This window comes from Somniosus microcephalus, chromosome 7, assembly GCF_052327205.1.
Source record: "Somniosus microcephalus isolate GS21.2 chromosome 7, FLI_Smic_1.0, whole genome shotgun sequence".
In the NCBI taxonomy this organism is placed as follows: Eukaryota; Metazoa; Chordata; class Chondrichthyes; order Squaliformes; family Somniosidae; genus Somniosus; species Somniosus microcephalus.
In genome coordinates this window covers 62,168,649-62,186,718 of record NC_140993.1, presented here as the reverse complement: position 1 = coordinate 62,186,718, position 18,070 = coordinate 62,168,649, and the positions used below count along the sequence as shown (strand labels likewise).

General features: G+C 46.9%; 1 protein-coding gene across 1 annotated transcript in view; it reads right to left on the bottom strand.

Annotated features, from left to right (window-relative positions):
- LOC147114657 (corticotropin-releasing hormone receptor 2) overlaps nucleotides 1–18,070 on the bottom strand; it is a 392,400-nt gene that overhangs the window by 149,094 nt on the left and 225,236 nt on the right. Inside the window, exons 4-5 of the mRNA XM_085992504.1 lie at nucleotides 9,638–9,744; nucleotides 6,553–6,670 (exon numbers count right to left, since the gene is read on the bottom strand). Coding sequence (XP_085848630.1) covers nucleotides 6,553–6,670; nucleotides 9,638–9,744 — 225 coding nt within the window. The remainder of the gene's footprint in view (nucleotides 1–6,552; nucleotides 6,671–9,637; nucleotides 9,745–18,070) is intronic.

The window sequence follows — 18,070 nt, the reverse complement described above, 5'->3', positions numbered from 1 at the left end:
CCCTCCCCCCTCCCTCCTCACCCCCCTCCTCCCCCTCCCTACTCCCACTCCCCCCTTCCTCTCCTTCCCTCCCACCCTTCCCTCCCCCCCCCCTTCCCTCTCCCCCTTCCCTCTCCCCCCACTCCCCCTTCCTCTCCTTCCCTCCCACCCTTCCCTCCCCTCCCCCTTCCCTCCCCCCCTTCCCTCTGCCCCTTCCCTCTCCCCCTTCCCTCCCCCTTCCTCCCCCTTCCCCTTCCTCCCAGTCGCACTCTCTCTTCTCCCCAGTCGCTCACTCTCTCTCTTCCCCTAGTCTCTCGCTCTCTCTCCTCCCCCAGTCTCTCACTCTCTCTCTTCCCCCAGTCTCTCGCTCTCTCTCTTCCCCCCAGTCTCTTGCTCTCTCTCTTCCCCCCAGTCAGTTCAGTTCAGTTCAGTTCAGTTCAGTTCAAATGCTTTATTGGCATGAAAGTTTACAGAGAACCATATTGCCAAAGCTTACATAGCAAAAAGGTACAGTTTTCCAACATTCTGTAGGTGTCAATCGATTTGACATTTGTTGGGTATATACAATATTACTTTTAAACAATATTAATTTTAAACAGTCTTTCTACTTCATTTGGTACGTTCAATATTAATTTTAAACAGTCTTACTTTTAAACAGTCCTCAGGTTGTGACATGTTGTTACATATTTAGCCCCAAGGTATGGTCTGTCTCCTTCTCCTAGGACTAATCTCAATTTTGACAGATCATCCAATTCCTTGAAATCTGGGGTTGTTTGGCTTAGCTTGTTGAATAATATGTTTCTTGATGTGTCCTCTCGCTCTCATCTTCCCCCCAGTCTCTCGCTCTCCTCTCTTCCCCCCAGTCTCTCGCTCTCTCTCTTCCCCCCAGTCTCTCGCTCTCCCTCTCTTCCCCCCAGTCTCTCTCTCTCTCTCTTCCCCCCAGTCGCTCTCTCTCTTTCCCCCAGTCGCTCTCTCTCTTCCCCCCAGTCGCTCTCTCTCTTCCCTCCAGTCGCTCTCTCTTCCCCCCAGTCGCTCTCTCTCTTCCCCCCAGTCGCTCTCTCTCTTCCCTGTAGTCACTCTCTCTCTTCCCCCCCAGGGCGCTCTCTCTCTTCCCTCCAGTCGCTCTCTCTCTTCCCCCCAGTCGCTCTCTCTCTTCCTCCCAGTCGCTCTCTCTCTTCCCCCCAGTCGCTCGCTCTCTTCCCCCCTAGTCGCTCGCTCTCTTCCCCCCAGTCGCTCGCTCTCTTCCCCCCAGTCACTCTCGCTCTTCCCCCCAGTCGCTCTCTCTCTTCCCCCCAGTCTCCTTGCTCTCTCTCTTCCCCCAGTCTCTCGCTCTCTCTCTTCCCCCCAGTCTCTCTCTCTCTCTCTTCCCCCCAGTCGCTCTCTCTCTTTCCCCCCAGTCGCTCTCTCTCTTCCCCCCAGTCGCTCTCTCTCTTCCCTCCAGTCGCTCTCTCTTCCCCCCAGTCGCTCTCTCTCTTCCCCCCCAGTCGCTCTCTCTCTTCCCTCTAGTCGCTCTCTCTCTTCCCCCCCAGGTGCTCTCTCTCTTCCCTCCAGTCGCTCTCTCTCTTCCCCCAGTCGCTCTCTCTCTTCCTCCCAGTCGCTCTCTCTCTTCCCCCCAGTCGCTCGCTCTCTTCCCCCCAGTCGCTCGCTCTCTTCCCCCCAGTCGCTCTCGCTCTTCCCCCCAGTCGCTCACTCTCTTTCCCCCAGTCGCTCGCTCTCTTCCCCCAGTCGCTCGCTCTCTTTCTTCCCCCAGTCGCTCGCTCTCTCTCTTCCCCCCAGTTGCTCTCTCTCTCTTCCCCCCAGTCGCTCTCTCTCTCTTCCCCCCAGTCATGGGCTCTCTTCCCCCAGTCGCACTCTCTCTCTCTTCCAATAACAACATGCCCTCAAAAAACCCTCGGCACCAATGGGCACCCCAAGCTAGTATAATATAAATTTAAATAAAAACAGAAAATGCTGTAAATACTCAGCAGGTCAAGCAGCATCTGTGGAGAGAGAAACAGAGTTAATGTTTCAGGTTGAAACCCTTCTTCAGAACTGAGAAAAAAGCAGGAAATGCACTACAAGCCCACCGATTCCCACAGCTACCTGGACTACACTTCCTCCTACCCCGCCTCCTGTAAGGACTCTATTCCATTCTCCCAGTTTCTCCGTCTCCGCCGCATCTGCTCCGACGATGCCACCTTCCACACCAGTGCTTCCGACATGTCTTCCTTTTTCCTCAACTGAGGATTCCCCTCTACCGTGGTTGACATGGCCCTCGACCGTGTCCATTCTATCTCCCACACTTCTGCCCTCACCCCTGCCCCTCCCTTGTCCTCACCTTTCACCCCACCAGCTTCCACATTCAACAGATCATCCTCTGCCATTTCCGCCACCTCCAACGTGATCCCATCACCAAACGCATCTTCCCCTCCCCTCCCCTTTCAGCATTCCGTAGGGACTGCTCCCTCCGAGACACCCTAGTCCATGCCTCTATCACCCCCAGCACCCCTTCCCTTCCCAGGATGCCTTCCCGTGCAAGCGCAGGAGATGCAACACCTGCCCTTATACCTCCCCCCTTCCCACTGTTCAGGGCCCCAAACACCCCTTCCAGGTAAAACAGCGATTTACTTGTACTTCTTGCAATCTAGTATTCTGTATTCACTGCTCACGATGTGGTCTCCTCTACATTGGGGAGACCAAACGCAGATTGGGTGACCGCTTTGCGGAACACCTCTGTTCAGTCCGTAAGGGTGGCCCCGAGCTTCCTGTCGCCTGTCATTTCAATTCACCGCTCCATTCTCACTCAGGCCTCACCATCCGTGGCCTCTTGCATTGTTCCACGGAAGCTCAGCGTAAGCTCGAGGAACAGTATCTCATCTTCCGATTAGACACTTTACAGCCTTCCGGACTCAATATCGAGTCCAACAATTTCAGATCATAACCTCGGCCTCTATTATATTTTTATATATTTTTTATCCACACCTTTGGTTTGTGCCTTTTCCATTTTCTCTCTCCCACATGGAAGCTGGCTCTCACTCTGCCAGCGCATTTCACACTTCATCTAGAGCCATCTTTTGTCTCTTTACCTGTCCTATTACCATCTCGTCTCACCTTGAATATCTCTTAATATCTCTTCACCTCTCAGACCTTCCCTTTTGTTCTTTCATCCCCTCCCCCATTTCCCAGCCCCCAAACTGGCCTTTTAATCTGTTTTATTTCCTGCTTTTTTCTCAGTTCTGAAGAAGGGTTTCGACCTGAAACGTTAACTCTGTTTCTCTTTCCACGGATGTTGCCTGGCCTGCTGAGTTTTTCAGTGTTTTCTGTTGTTATTTTGGATTTCCAGCATCCGCAGTATTTTGCTATAGCATCTGTAGAGAGTTCTCTCTCCACAGATGCTCCCTGACCTGCTGAGTATTTCCGGTATTTTCTGTTTTTATTTCAGATTTCCAGCATCCGCAGTATTTTGCTTTTGTACTTATTTATATGGCACCTTTCATAACTGCAAGATGGCCTAAAACACTTTATAAGAAACACTTTAAAAGAAGTACTTTTGATTTTGAAGTGTACTCACTGTTGTAACCATAGAACCACAGAAGAAAGCCATTCAGCCATCATATGTCTGCTAGAGCAATCCATAACTGATCCCATTTCCCTATTCTCCCTCCATAGCCCTGTATCTGTCCTTGTTTCAAATATTTATTCAATTTACCCAGTATGTCACAAAAACTGAGACTAAACAGTTAGTGTTGGCAATTTATGTAATCACGGAGGGCATGCAGATGAGTCCAATCCCGTTATCATCCAACATCCAAACATATTGGGCCAGAAATTCGTGACCAAATGCGTGAGTACGGTCTGGGTACTCACGCATCTGGCCGTTGGAAATGCCAGCGTTCAGCATGCACAGCGCATGCGGGGAACGCCAGCATTGCCAGTCCTCGGAACGAAGGGGTTCATAGGCACAGCGCGTGCGACTGCACAGGCAGCGCTTGCGCAGTGAACTTCGTCGATTTCATTCATGGATTCAGTGAGGGTAAGTCCTTACAAGTTACACTTGAAAAAAGCATGTGTAAAGTTGTTCCAAGGCTGCGGAGGAAGATATATTTTATCGTGGAGCTTCTGAAAGGCAATATTTTTGTTTGGGAAAGGGAGGGAAGTTATTTTAAGAAATTTTAAGTAAGTTTTAAAGTTTAAATTTTTTTTTTTTAAACGGGTTTTCAGAACGGTAGGTAGAAGGAGCAATTGTGGCTGTGTGAATTGAATGTGAAAATGAGTGTTCTAAAATGAGTAATGTAACATTTCCAGCACTTTTAAGAAAGAAACTTTTCATCAGTAATAAGTAATTATGTATGTATGTCCGCATATATTCCTTTACGTATATGTATGTATGTTTTATATTCCTTTACTTATGTGTATGAATGTATGTTTTTAATTATGATTTTCCAATAAGTTACTTTCTCTGAAAGCCATAATTAAATAATACATTCATACACATAAGTAAAGGAATATATACATAACACGCAAAGGAATATATACAGACATACATACTTTCAGAAGCTCCACGATAAGAAATATCTTCCTCCGCAGCCTCTGGACCAACTGTACCCATGCTTTTTTCATGTGTAAGTTGTAAGGACTTGACCTCACTGAAAGCATGAATGAAAGCGGCGAATTTTACTGCGCACGCGCTGCCTGTGCAGTCGCACGCGTTCTGCCTCTGAACCCCTTCGTTCAAAGGACAGGAAATGCCGGTTTTCCCCACATGCACTGTGCATGCTGAAAACCGGCATTTCCTCCGGCCAGACGCGTAAGTACCCCCGACCGTACTCGCGCATTTGGAAGGGAATTACTGGGCCAACATTTTACATGTCAATAAAATGAAAAATTTAACAATTGCACGATTTGCCCCCTCGCATCTGCGACTGAGGGTCCAAGGAGGTGCATTGCGCAAGAGGTCATCATCGTACGTATCCTCACACTGTTCCCTTTCGGGAACTGTATGAAGTGGTGGAAGGATTTATGGCCGTGATTAACGCTCATTCCGTGACCGTAACCATCTTTGAACCAGCCATTAGGGTGGTTAGTCCTATGGCGTGAGGGTTTTACGGGCTCCCACAACCCATCTGAGGGGGGGGGGGCCACCCACACCCACGGACGCAAGTATCCCGCTGGATGTCCACCCAGAATTTATAGTTGGAGCTCCGACTCCACTTGCCGGGACTGTCTGGAGTGGGGTTCGAAACCCTACTCCTTCTGGCCCAGCGGCGGGGATGCTTACTGCTACGCAAAAGGCCCACTCCGCACAAAAGGTGACACCCATACGTTTCCTGCGCCTTTTCCCTCCCCGTGACTGGAGCCCTATGCTGCCACTTGAAAGACCAAGCTATCATCTGCCCTTTTTGTGGCGCCTTTGACTTCTCATTACCAATGATGAGCAGGCGCTGCGCCTCCACCTCCTTGAGGAGATTGCTGAGGTCATCATCAGTTCAATTGTGAGTTCTTTTAATGCCGTGAATTGTGCTCATTCCAGCCATTTCACGTTGCTAATCGGATTGGGCCTTTGGCATAGCGGTAGGATCCCCGCCGCTGGGCCAGATCAGGGTAGGGTTTCGAACCCCGCTCCAGACAGTCCCGGCAAGTGGAGTCGGAGCTCCGGCTCTAAATTCTGGGTTGACATCCAGTGGGATGTTTGCGTCCGTGGGTGTGGGTGGCCCCCCCTCCTTGTATAGCTTGTGGGAGCCTGTAAAACCCTCCCGCCATAGGACTAACCGCCCTAATGGCTGGTTCAAAGATGGTTACGGTCACAGAATGAGCGTTAATCATGGCCATAAATCCTTCCACCACTTCATACAGTTCGCCAAAGGGAACAGTGTGAAGACACGTATGATGACGACATTGCTAAATAAATAAATGGAATTAAAAAAAATCTTTTAGGGCTTTTAAAAGTCTTTAAATTGCTTTAATTCTGTTTAAAACTACTTCAGATTCTTCAAAATAATGTAAACGTTTTTAAAAGTTTATAAAAGTTACCAAAAGCTTCAAAAAACTTCCAAAAACCTATTTAAACTGCTGCTTTGCATGTAAAAATGCTTAGCAGCTTGGCAGAAACATTGGGGGCGTGTCCTGTTAAACTGAGACCTCAAGGGGCGTGTCTCAGTTGCACAGCGCGCTCCAGGCTTCGCGCTGGCTGCACTCCTGGGCGGCGTGACGTCAAACACTGCCCGGGATTCTTCAGATTCAAAATGGAATTCCAGGCGTCCCTGGAGGTGATCGGCAGGCGCGTCGGGTAAGTGCAAATCGGGACCTTGCACGCGCGGCAAGCCCCGTTCACGAATTTCTGGCCCATTTTCTAATACAGGTCAGTGCATAGTGATTGGGGCAGAAATCCTGGGATGGTTGTCTTTTCCCTTTCCTAACCCAGTGACGAGGCCAACTGTGGCACTTCCACTGCTGACCCCTGCTGAGAGCTGCTAACTCGGTAAAGAGCAGTGATGGAATATATGATCTTCCTGGTCTGTAATGCCCAGTTACACATTAGTCAGGTACTTACCAACTTAAGCCAATGACTGGCTCGATTCTATTGAGAGAGCGTACCTCATTGTTCTCGTGTATCTGATGGTCGATCATTTGCAGCAGGAACCACATGGCGTTCCTTAGTATGAAAGTGGTTATCAAGTTCCAATGAATGATATTTCGAAGGCATCTGATGCTCCTGTGGCAGCCAACATAAAGAAAGAAGGAACAATTAAAACAGTGCCAGGTTTCCTTGAACCCACGGTGTAAAAGCTAGACATGGTTATTGAAATGGACAATATAAAATGGTTCACGAGACAATTAAAGGCATTTCTGAAGAGAGATAAAATTGATGGATATGGTGAGAGGCTACACCAGTGAAGTTGAGCTCTCAGAAAGGGGCAGGCTTGTTGAGTTGGAAGGCCATTTTCCATTTTCTAATCTTCTGCTCTAGATGGATAAGTCAGATTTTTTTTGGCAGAAAAGGCATCAGCCTGTTTTCACCAGATCAACCATTCCCTTTCAGCAAAACCCAATGAGTGTCAGCTTTAAATATCGAGTGTTGGGAGAGTGGGTGGCGCAGTGGGTTAAATCAACCATGGTCGTTCGCCTGTGGGCTCCGATTTCAAGCTCCGCTCAAACTGACGGGATACAATCTCCTCTCTCCAGTGGCTTTTTCTTTTATTTATTCGTTCATGGGATGTGGGCATCGCTGGCAAGGCCAGCTTTTATTGCCCATCCCTAATTGCCCTTGAGAAGGTGGTGATGAGCCGCCTTATACAACTGAGTGGCTTGCTAGGCCATTTCAGAGGGCAGTTAAGAGTCAACGGGGGAAAAATTCAGTTGGTTTGCGCCTCCCATTAGCGCCTTAAGAGGGCGCTAATGGGGCGCAAAGCAACTAGCGCCCGTGTGCAGTGATGTTTGCGCTGCTCACGAAATTAACTAGACATTTTGCGGTGGTGCTAAACACAACCACCACGATCTCCTGCGCCGGCAGATCGTGACATCAGTCGAGTGTGCAACGCCCCAGTAGCGCCCCGGACTGGATATTGAGTGGTGCCCCCTGCCTTACTGCCTGCCACTAGCAACGACAGGTTGAGGGGAGCGTTTTGCAGTCAGGAAGGGACTGGGGGAGCGCTATTTAAAAGTGACCGCTTCCTGCCTTTTTTTGTTGGTGACATTTTTGCACCACGCATTCTGAGAGAGAGAGAGAGAGACTTCTGGAGAGATTCAACGCTGTGTGAAGGAATTTTGGGTACTGAGCAGCACTTTGCAGGTTCATTTTGATTTGCCCATCCTTGTATCAATTTAGAAGAGACTGTGGGGGCTGCACTCTGAGCTCTTTCCCTGAGCCTCTCCATTGTTCTTTCCAGCAGATTTGATGTACAGGTCTCTCCAGGCCGAGATTCAAGGCTGCAATGAGTAGAGTGTGGATGGAGAGCAAGATGAACCCTCCCCTTTAAGAACTGGCCGGCGCCATTGTGTCTGTGTTCCATTGCTGACTGACATCACATGGGGCGATACTGAATTTTGCCCCCAACCACGTGTTGCTGTGGGTCTAGAGTCACATATAGGCCAGACCGGGTAAGAGCAGCAGATTTCCTTCCCTAAAGGACATTAGTGAACTAGATGGATTTTTACAACAATCTGGTAGTTTAATGGTCACCATTACTGATACTAGTTTTCTATTCCAGATTTTTTTTTTACTTAATTAATTGAATTTAAATTCCACAGCTGCCGTGGTGGGATTTGAACTCATGTTCTGCAGATCATTAGTCCAGGCCTCTGGCTTAATGTTCCAGTAACATAACCACTATGCTACCGTACCTGAGGCGGCGTCAAGGGAGGTTGGGGGGGAGGGCATCAAATGAGTCAGGAGGAGTTCTAGAGACCACGGGGGGAGGTGACTGAAAGCGGCCCTCTCCGACTGCCTCCCTTAACAGTAGGAACAGCAGACTGAAGTTGCCCAAAGTCCCATCAACTGTTCGCATAGTTGGCAACTACGGGAGGCAGTGGAGACTTCAAGCAGCTTCAATCAGCTGGTGCGTTTAACAGAAGATCTGGTCAATCTCTGCTACAATATCTTGGTTCTGCTTGTGTCTCTGTGGCTCTGATAATGTTGCAATGTGAGATGTTGATTGGATGGAACCATAAAAAAAAATGGGCTTTTACAAAATCAGTAAGTACCGAACTGCATGAAATAGCTGGCGCGCTTAATATGTTTTAAGCGGCGCCTTTGTAATTGATGCCTATGGTGATGACAAATAGTCAGCCCCATTTGCCCGATATAGGCGGCTGCCCAGGATATGCAAGGAGGGTGTAAGTAGTGTGGACTGTAATTGCATGTTAAGTGAATGGATAGCGGTAAATATGGGAGAAGAAGCCATTTCAGTTAGCTTTGAGATACAGATATTGAAGATCTATGTGCATGAAATTAAATCACATTTCTTTGCCCTGCTGTGTAGTTACCACATTGTACCAGCTCGGTCTCTCTCTTGTTGGACTCTCTGATTTACTTTGCTGTACGAATGCAGCTGGTAACTGAATAAAAAAATTAAAAAGTTAGATCTCATCTGTAGAGAAGCTCACTGCCCTCAAGAAGAGGAAACGCATGAATGGAGCGATGATTGTGTACTGTAAATCATCGAGGATGAGACTGATCGAATCTTCCAGCACAGAGGGAGGTCATTTGGCTCATTGTGTCCAGAAGGATATAAATGCAGAATTAATTAATTGACAAATTCAGTAGGGAATGACTCTTCTCTCTAGTAGAGGAATGCAGAATACAGGGACAAAGACATATTTTCAACTAAGTTGGTTAAAGACAAATCCAGCAGAAAATCTTCACACAAAGGGTTGTAAGAGTATGGAATGCATCAACCCAGAAGGCTATAGATAAAGAATCAATTGAACTGTTTAGAGGGGAGGTGAATAATTACTTAGGAAGAGTATTAAAAAAAGAGGTGACGGGAATTGGGATAAGTTGTGGTAGCTAACAAAATTCAGGGCAAATTGGATGAGTTGAATTAGCCTACTCCTGTTCTATGTTCCAATCATGTCATCAGTCAATGAGGTCAGGTTAGGTGGCCAATTGTGAACATTCTAACATACCTTGTTGCTGGTTATTTAATAAAGTAACGTCAGTTCCACAGTGAAGGCTACATACCTCAAGCACAGGAAGAGTATAAAGGCCACGATGAGGGCTCCAACAGAGATACAGTGGCCCAGATAGTTGATGATCAGGGCGATCTTGTAGTGGAGCTGGTATTTCCTCTGAAAGAAAATGTAAAAAACAGACTTTTTCCTGAAGCCGTTTTTGATAAAGCTCTTGACCGTATATTATTACTTAGGCCTTAATTTTGCATTGTGTCGGGATTGGTTGGTGTGAGGAGCCTGGGCGAGCAACAAACTAGCATGTCAAGGCCCGAGACATTTTGACTCTAGGGCTTCATTTAAATATTCAGGCACCGACTCTCGTCCGAACCCGGCAGGAATCACTTCTCTTGCTGGCAGTGATGCCGTCACCGAGGACCCGCGAGTCAGATAAGTGGTGATGTAGAGCTTCCAGAGGTGATCGCAATTGGGGGAGAGAGGGGAAATTCCAGGACAAAGGAAGCCCAAGGTTTCCTTGTGGGGCTCAGAGGAACACACTTGCTCCTCCTGGCCCACAAGGAAACTTAGAAAAACATTTTAAACTTGCTTTTTTGGTCCTCCTTTGGCTCTCAATCCAGCTTCCAGCAGGTTTGGCCTGGCGGGAATACCATCACTCCTTCCCCTGCTCAAGCCTCGCCATCAGAGCCCAATCTGCACTTTTAAAGGAGGACCCCGCCAGTTTAGGGCGGTTTCCTTACCATCTGCAATTTAAACTTGCAGTCGATCAGGTCGAGGCGGGAAAGAAGTGGTCAAGTCCCCCACTCCATTTTAACTGCCCCCGCCTGGTTTCTGCCGGGTGGTAGGAGGTAAAATTGTGGCTTTAGTTTCTGTTGGAATCTCTTCTATGCATCCCCATCTGTGTTTCTTTCTAAATGTATTCATTTCTGGGATGTGGGCATCACTGGCAAGGTTGGCATTTATTGCCCATCCCTAGTTTCTCTTGAGAAGGTGGTGGTGAGCCTTCTTCTTGAATCAATTTCTTCAATCAGTGTATTCAACTGATTTGCACTAAAATTGCATTGTGTGCTATTGATACACATTAATGTGTTAATTTGAAATTCCTCTTTCCATTACTTTAACGAGTGTGCTAATCTGGGTTAATCACTTCATTAAGTGTAACACTCCTGAGGGACAGTGACCACACAATGGTAATGGTTAACATAATCTGGTAGTCAGAAATACTCAAGACCAGGAACCAGACACATAACTTTAAAAGGGCTAAATGAGGAATCAACTAAAACAAGTAAATTGGGGAAGGTTACAACAACACTCCAGTAGACGACAAGTGAAACACCTTTAAAGATGTAATGCTAAGCATGCAGAAAAATACCTTCCCTGAACCAACGAGCTCAGAATAAGCTACCGTTACCCTAAAAATTAAAAGTATGATAAATTGAGAAAATGGCCTGCACAAATTCTGCAGGGAGGAAAAGGGGCTCATTGAGATAAATATAAGAAAGTCAAGAAATATGTTAAAAGGCTGTCCAGAGGGACAGAGTCTCATAGAAAAAGCCAATAGCAGCTAAGGCTAAGCATAATGGCAAAAGATTATTTCAGTAAGAGGACAGTCAGAAAAGACACATAAAGACTTGAACCTGAGGATAGTAATTATTCAGAATGACCACTTCCTCTAGGTATTCACAAAAGAAAACATAAGCAACATGCCCTCTCCAAACAAGTATATCCCAAGCAATATTCCCTCTAATTTTTATTTATACTGAGTGGGCCACAAACTCCTCTGAGCATGACATTTTTGTCTATGGACAAATTTGACAACAACAACCAAAACCACTAAAAGCATAAATACAACAATTCCAGTAAATATGGTTGATATTTATTGAACATGAATTACAGTTACATCATGCTGGAAATTTCTCCTGTCTGTCTTTCTCCGTTTTTTAGTGATGGAAAATTCTGTCAAGGTTGACAATCCACCTCTCCTCTAACAGGTCACATTCTACTTGTACTCTCACACGTTCTGATCTACCTCTCTTCTCACTGGTCCCATTCCTGTTCTCTTAACGCGTCCCATTCTCGCTCTCCTTTCACTGGTCCCATTCCACCTCTCCTCACACGTCCCATTCTACCTATCATCTTACACATCCCATTTTACCTCTCTTCAAGCATCCCATTCTATCTCTACCCTCACATGTCTCATTCTACCTCTCCTCTCACTGGTTGCCTTCTCCCTCTCCTCACACGTCCCATTCTACCTCTCCTCACACATCCCACACCTGGACTGTTAGTGCCTCTTTCCCGACACAAGAGCTCGCACTTTCAGGAGAGTAGATGAATGTGAAAGAGTGGGGAGGATACACACACCTTGAAAGTTTGGGCTTAGATCATCAACAACTTTAAAAATTAATTCATCTCGCTCAACAGTGAATTGAAACTCACATAATCAGCTTCAATTAACCTGCGGTTTCCAGGTGGTATATAGAAACATAGAAACATAGAGATAGGAACAGGAGTAGGCCATTCGGCCCTTCGAGCCTGCTCCGCCATTCAATGAGATCATGGCTGATCTTCGTCTGAGATCATAGCTGATCTTACCAGTTCAGTACCCCGTCCCCGCCTTTTCTCCGTAACCCTTAATCCCCTTAGCCTTCAGAAATATATCCAATTCTCTCTTGAAAATATTTATTGAATTAGCCTTCACAGCCCTCTGTGGCAGGGAATTCCACAGGCTCACCACTCTTTGAGTGAAGAAATTCTTCCTCATCTCTGTTTTAAATGATTTGCCCGCTATTTTTAGACTGTGGCCCCTGGTTCTGTGCTCCCCGGCCATTGGAAACATTCTCTCTGAATTCAGCCTGTCCAGGCCTGCCATAATTTTATATGTTTCGATGAGATCCCCTCTCAATCTTCTAAACTCCAGTGAGTACAAGCCCAAACTATTTAATCTCTCTTCGTAGGTCATTCCCGCCATTCCAGGTATCAGCCTGGTGAATCGCCGTTGCACTCTTTCCATGGCAAGAACATCCTTCCGCAGATGGGGCGACCAAAACTGTACACAATACTCCAGATGCGGTCTCACCAGCACCTTGTACAGCTGTAGTAAGGTATCCCTATTCCTATACTCGAACCCCCTTGATATGAAGGCCAACATACCATTTGCCTTCTTAATCGCCTGTTGCACCTGCATGCTCTCCTTCAGTGACTGGTGCACAAGAACACCCAGGTCCCTCTGCACTTCCCCATCTCCCAATCTATTGCCATTTAGATAATAATCTACCCTCCTGTTTTTACCCCCAAAGTGGATAACCTCGCATTTATCCACATTATAGTGCATCTGCCACGTATCTGCCCATTCCCCCAACCTGTCCAAATCGCACTGTAGCCTCCTGACATCCTCATCAGAGCCCACCCCTCCTCCTAGTTTAGTGTCGTCAGCGAATTTGGAAATATTGCATCCAATTCCCTGATCCAGATCATTTATATATATTGTGAACAGCTGGGGTCCCAGGACAGATCCTTGCGGCACCCCGCTGGTCACTGCCTGCCACTCCGAAAACGAGCCGTTTATTCCAACTCTCTGTTTTCTATCCGCCAGCCAGTTCTCTATCCATGTTAATACTTTGCCCCCAATTTCATGAGCCTTAATTTTGCATGATAATCTTTTGTGTGGAACCTTATCGAAGGCTTTCTGGAAGTCAAGGTACACCACATCCACTGGCTCTCCCCCATCTATTTTACCAGTTACTTCCTCAAAAAATTCCAGCAGATTAGTCAAACACGATTTACCCTTTGTAAATCCATGTTGACTCTATCCGATCCTTTCCCCATTTGTCAAGTGCTCCGCTATTTTATCCTTAATAATGGACTCTAGCATTTTGCCCACAACCGATGTAAGGCTTACTGGTCTATAATTCCCTGCTTTCTCTCTACCCCCCTTTTTAAATATTGGGGTAACATTAGCTACCCTCCAATCCACGGGTACTGTTCCCGAGTCAATGGAGTTCCGGAAGATGATCCTTAGAGCATCTGCTATCTCCAGGGCCACCTCCTTAAGTACCCTAGGATGTAATTTATCAGGCCCCGGGGATTTGTCGGCCTTCAGTCCCCTCAACTTACCCAACACCATATCCCTAGAGATACTAATTTCTGTCAGCTCCTCCCTCTCATTAGTCCCTATGTTTGCCGATATTCCTGGGAGGTTATTTGTGTCCTCCTTTGTGAATACAGAACCAAAGTATGAGTTTAATTGGTCTGCCATTTCCTTATTCTCCATTATATATTCTCCCGAATCGGACTGCAAGGGACCGACTTGGGATTTTACCAGTCTTTTCCTCCTGATATACCGATAAAAGCTTTTGCAGTCTGTCTTTATGTTTGCTGCAAGTTTACTTTCGTATTCTATTTTCCCCTTCCTGATTAATCCCTTTGTCCTCTTTTGCTGTATCCTGTACTGCCCCCAATCTTCCGGTCTGGTGCTTTTTTTTGCCAGTTGATATGCCCTTTTTTTTGATTTTATGCTGTCCCTAATTTCCCTCGTTATCCACGGTTGAGTCACCTTTTTAGGTTTATTTTTATGCCAAACCGGTATAAACATGTTCTGGAATTCTTCCATTCTATCTTTGAATGCTTGCCATTGTCTCTCCACTGTCAATCCCCCCAGAAACACCACCCAATCAATCTTACCCAATTCCCGTCTCATACCCTCGTAATTCCCTTTATTTAAGTTCTGGACCTTAGTCTCTGATTCAATTTCCTCACTCTCCATCTCGATTGAGAGCTCGACCATATTATGATCGCTCTGACCCAAGGGGCCTCGTACAAGAAGATTGCTGATAAGTCCCTTCTCATTGCACAATACCCAGTCTAAAATGGCCTGATCTCGAGTCGGCTCCTCGACATATTGGTCCAGATAACCGTCCCGAAAACATTCCAGGAATTCCTCCTCCTCAGAATTTTTACTAATTTGGGTAGTCCAATCAATATGTAAATTAAAGTCACCCATGATGACAGCTGTGCTCTTATCGCACGCTTCTCTAATTTCCCTTTTTATGCCTTCCCTCACCTCCATATTACTATTTGGAGGCCTATATATCACACCCACTAACGTTTTCCTCCCCTTGCTATTTCTCATTTCTACCCATACAGATTCCGTTTCATCCGAGTTAATATCCTTCCTTTCCATTGCATTAATCCCCTCCTTTACCAGCAATGCTACCCCACCTCCCCTACCTTTTTGCCGATCCTTCCTAAATATTGTATATCCCTGGATGTTAAGTTCCCAGCCTTGCCCACCCTGCAGCCACGTTTCTGTAATCCCAATCAAATCATACTTGTTTACCTCTATTTCCACAGCTAATTCATCCACCTTGTTCCTAATGCTTCTAGCATTAAGATACAAAGCCTTCAGGCTTGCTTTTTTCACACTCTCATTATGAATTAGTTTGGCCCTTTGTGTTTCTCTCCTTTGCTTATTGCTTCTCACCTTTCTACCATCTATTTCTGACTTCATATGTGGCTCAGTCAATGCTAAAGGCAGATGTTCATTGGCCGTGCTCCATATATACGATCAATAACCCAATCTGCATCATAAACTTGCCTGTCAGAAAGCATTAGGTGCTCATTGAGACTAAATCTATTGATCAACTTCACCCCAGACTGTGTGCATTTATATGGCCATGATTGGCAGTGCCCACTGGTTTTGTGACCTTTAGTTGTGGGCCTTTCTGGGTTATTCAGCTCAAAGTTGAGTCCTGGGGCATTGAGAGCTGCTGAATGGGGAGCACTCCCGAATTTCACTCTAATCCAGGACTGTCAACCAGATGCTGCATGGGCCCAATCACCAGGGGCGGATTGGGAACTTAAATGGCCCTGGAAAATATTCTGAAAGCGGCCCATGTTGCCCAATAGTCTTATAACCTCATTTTCAGTAACCCTATTCCTACTTACTCAGTTATTGTTATGGTTATTTGTAGACAAATTGCAAAGAACTCACGATTTTATAATAGTTTTATGAAATGTATTTGTAAACACTGCTTATTTACAAAGCAACTGGAAACATTAACTAAACAAAAATAGCACCATATACAATACACCAAACTGAAAATCAGTATGTATGACATTATCTGAAAACAATAACAATACAATGGTCAGGTTATTGCAGATGCATATCCTTTTCAAAGATACACAGAATGTTGTCATAGATTACATCATTGTTTTCAACAAAGAAAGTGCGAACATCCTACTGTACAGTACTAACAGTGACCTGTGCTACGGGACTGATTAATCTGTGTCCTGCAGAAATAAATGATTAAAGTTGATCATTTTGCAAATGATGGATGGAGACTGTTCTCAATCAGGTGGAAAGGCTCCTTGTAACTTAGACCTTATTCACCTGAGCTAAATGAAATGATTCTGCACCGATGACTTCTATCGTTAAGTGTTGAGCAATCGGAACAGTCTCCTTTTAAAGCTTAGTTTTATTACACACATAATGCGTCTCCCGCACTAAAAACCAGTTGATTCTAACTTGCTGAAGTCAAAATTGACACCTTTAGCTGCACGTGCGCCTTCCTCGCTCTTGTCGGCATTAATAGAAAGGAGATAGCAGACGCCCATTTTTCTGAACAAGCAAGGACGCTGCAAAGCGATCGGCAACTCTACATGTAAAGAAACGACGTCGAGATTAGAATACCACACAGTTCTTCAAGTTAGATTCAAGTTTGAGATTTATGAGAGACGAGGGCCTAGAAATTCAGTGCCCTTAGCGCCGATTTTGCGGCGCTAGAGGGCCTAGCGCTGCAATTGGCGCCGGCGCTGAAATTGCCTGGGGCCCTTCCGCTGCGGTAGACCGGTAGCGCTGCGCCGGCACCGATGACGTCATCGGTGTGCGCAGCGTCCCGGTTGCCATGCCGACGGGCCCCAGCGCCGAAATTCAGTTGCGGCCGCCTCGCCCGTGGCAGCCGCAACTAAGACTCTGGCAACAGAGTCTTACATGACTTTGCGCCGGCGCATTAAAGGCCCCGCGGCGGCCGGCCGCTTTCCCGCCGGCCGCCTGGCCGCAGCTCCCTCCCCGGACTTCCCCCCCCCCCCCCCCGGAACAGAAGCAAGCCCGGCACTTGTCCGAGGTGCCGGGCTCATTTTTAAAAAGATTTTCGCGGGCCGCGGCCGGGTGCAGGCAGCTCCTCCTTAAGGGAAGGAGGAGGCCTGCACTTCCCGAACCTGCCGCACCGCAGCGGGCGCCGCAGCGCCGGAATAGCGCCGATATTCAGCGCGTAGCGCCAGTTTTCAGGCGCAAACAGCTCTCAGCAGCGCCGGCAGCCGTTTGGGCGCAGAACTATTGAATTTTGGGCCCGACCAGCGCGACTTAGCTCCGGCACTAACTTCCGGCGCTAAAGCCCTGGCTGCGCCAAAACTCAATTTCTAGGCCGTTGCCTTTTGGTTTCAGGGTCGGTTTAGGATGCATTCTGTGCAATAGGTCTGTGCAAATCAGTTTTTACTATTTTAAAAACGCGTTTCCCCAACACGATTTGGCACGCAATCGGGTTTTTAAATGTACAGTGTCGTTTTATGCAAATCTCTTTCAGCTCCCCCACTTTTTTTTCGAGCCAAAAAAAGGAAATCGATTGAAAGGGGTGCAGCGTTTGCAGAAAGCTGCTGCTAAGTGCAGGTTGGGGAGGGAGGGTTGAGGTTTTCTGCCTCTTCACATGCACCTTAACCGGAGAAGGGACAGCGAGTCTGGGATTGTTTAAACTGTGTCCTAGCAACCTGAGCAAGTTCGTGACTGCCGGGGAAAGATGCAGATCGTCCACAGATAATGCGAAATAACAACAGAAAATGCTGGAAAAACTCAGCAGACTAGGCAACATCCGTGGAGAGAAAATAGAGTCAACGTTTCAGGTGAACCCTTTGTCAAGACTAAAGAAGCACAGGAAATGAAATAGATTAAGAGGCCAGGCTGGGAGAGAACAAAAGAGAAGAGACATTAAGAGGTATTCAAAACGAGACGGTGATAGGACTAGTGGAGACAAAAGACGGCTCTAGATTAGGTGTGAAATGTGTAGTGTATGTGCTTTAAGTCAGAACTACTTTTTACAGCTCCTGTATACTGTAGTACCGGCAGTGACCACACCGGTATATAAGCTGTGCGCATGCCTCTGTACCCCAGTCTAGAGAGTACCCTCCTCCAGTAAAGACCTGTTATTCGTTTATGTACAGCATCCGTGTAATTATTTATCCCCTGAACCACGGATCTAACAGTGGCGACGAGTGTCGATGCGAATCTACCTGCAACATAAAACAAAAAATAAAATAGTCGAGTCCAGAAACACGGGCGTCGACCGCGAGCAACCGCCCAGCAGTCAGGCAGAGATCCAACTTCGCTGGGGAGGCTGTGGAGCCGGGCTTGGTTCCCCAGCCACAACGAGCAGTAAGAGACCGACGACAGGACCAGAGCAGACCCTTCCTGAGCAGTGGCGGCTGGAGCCGACTG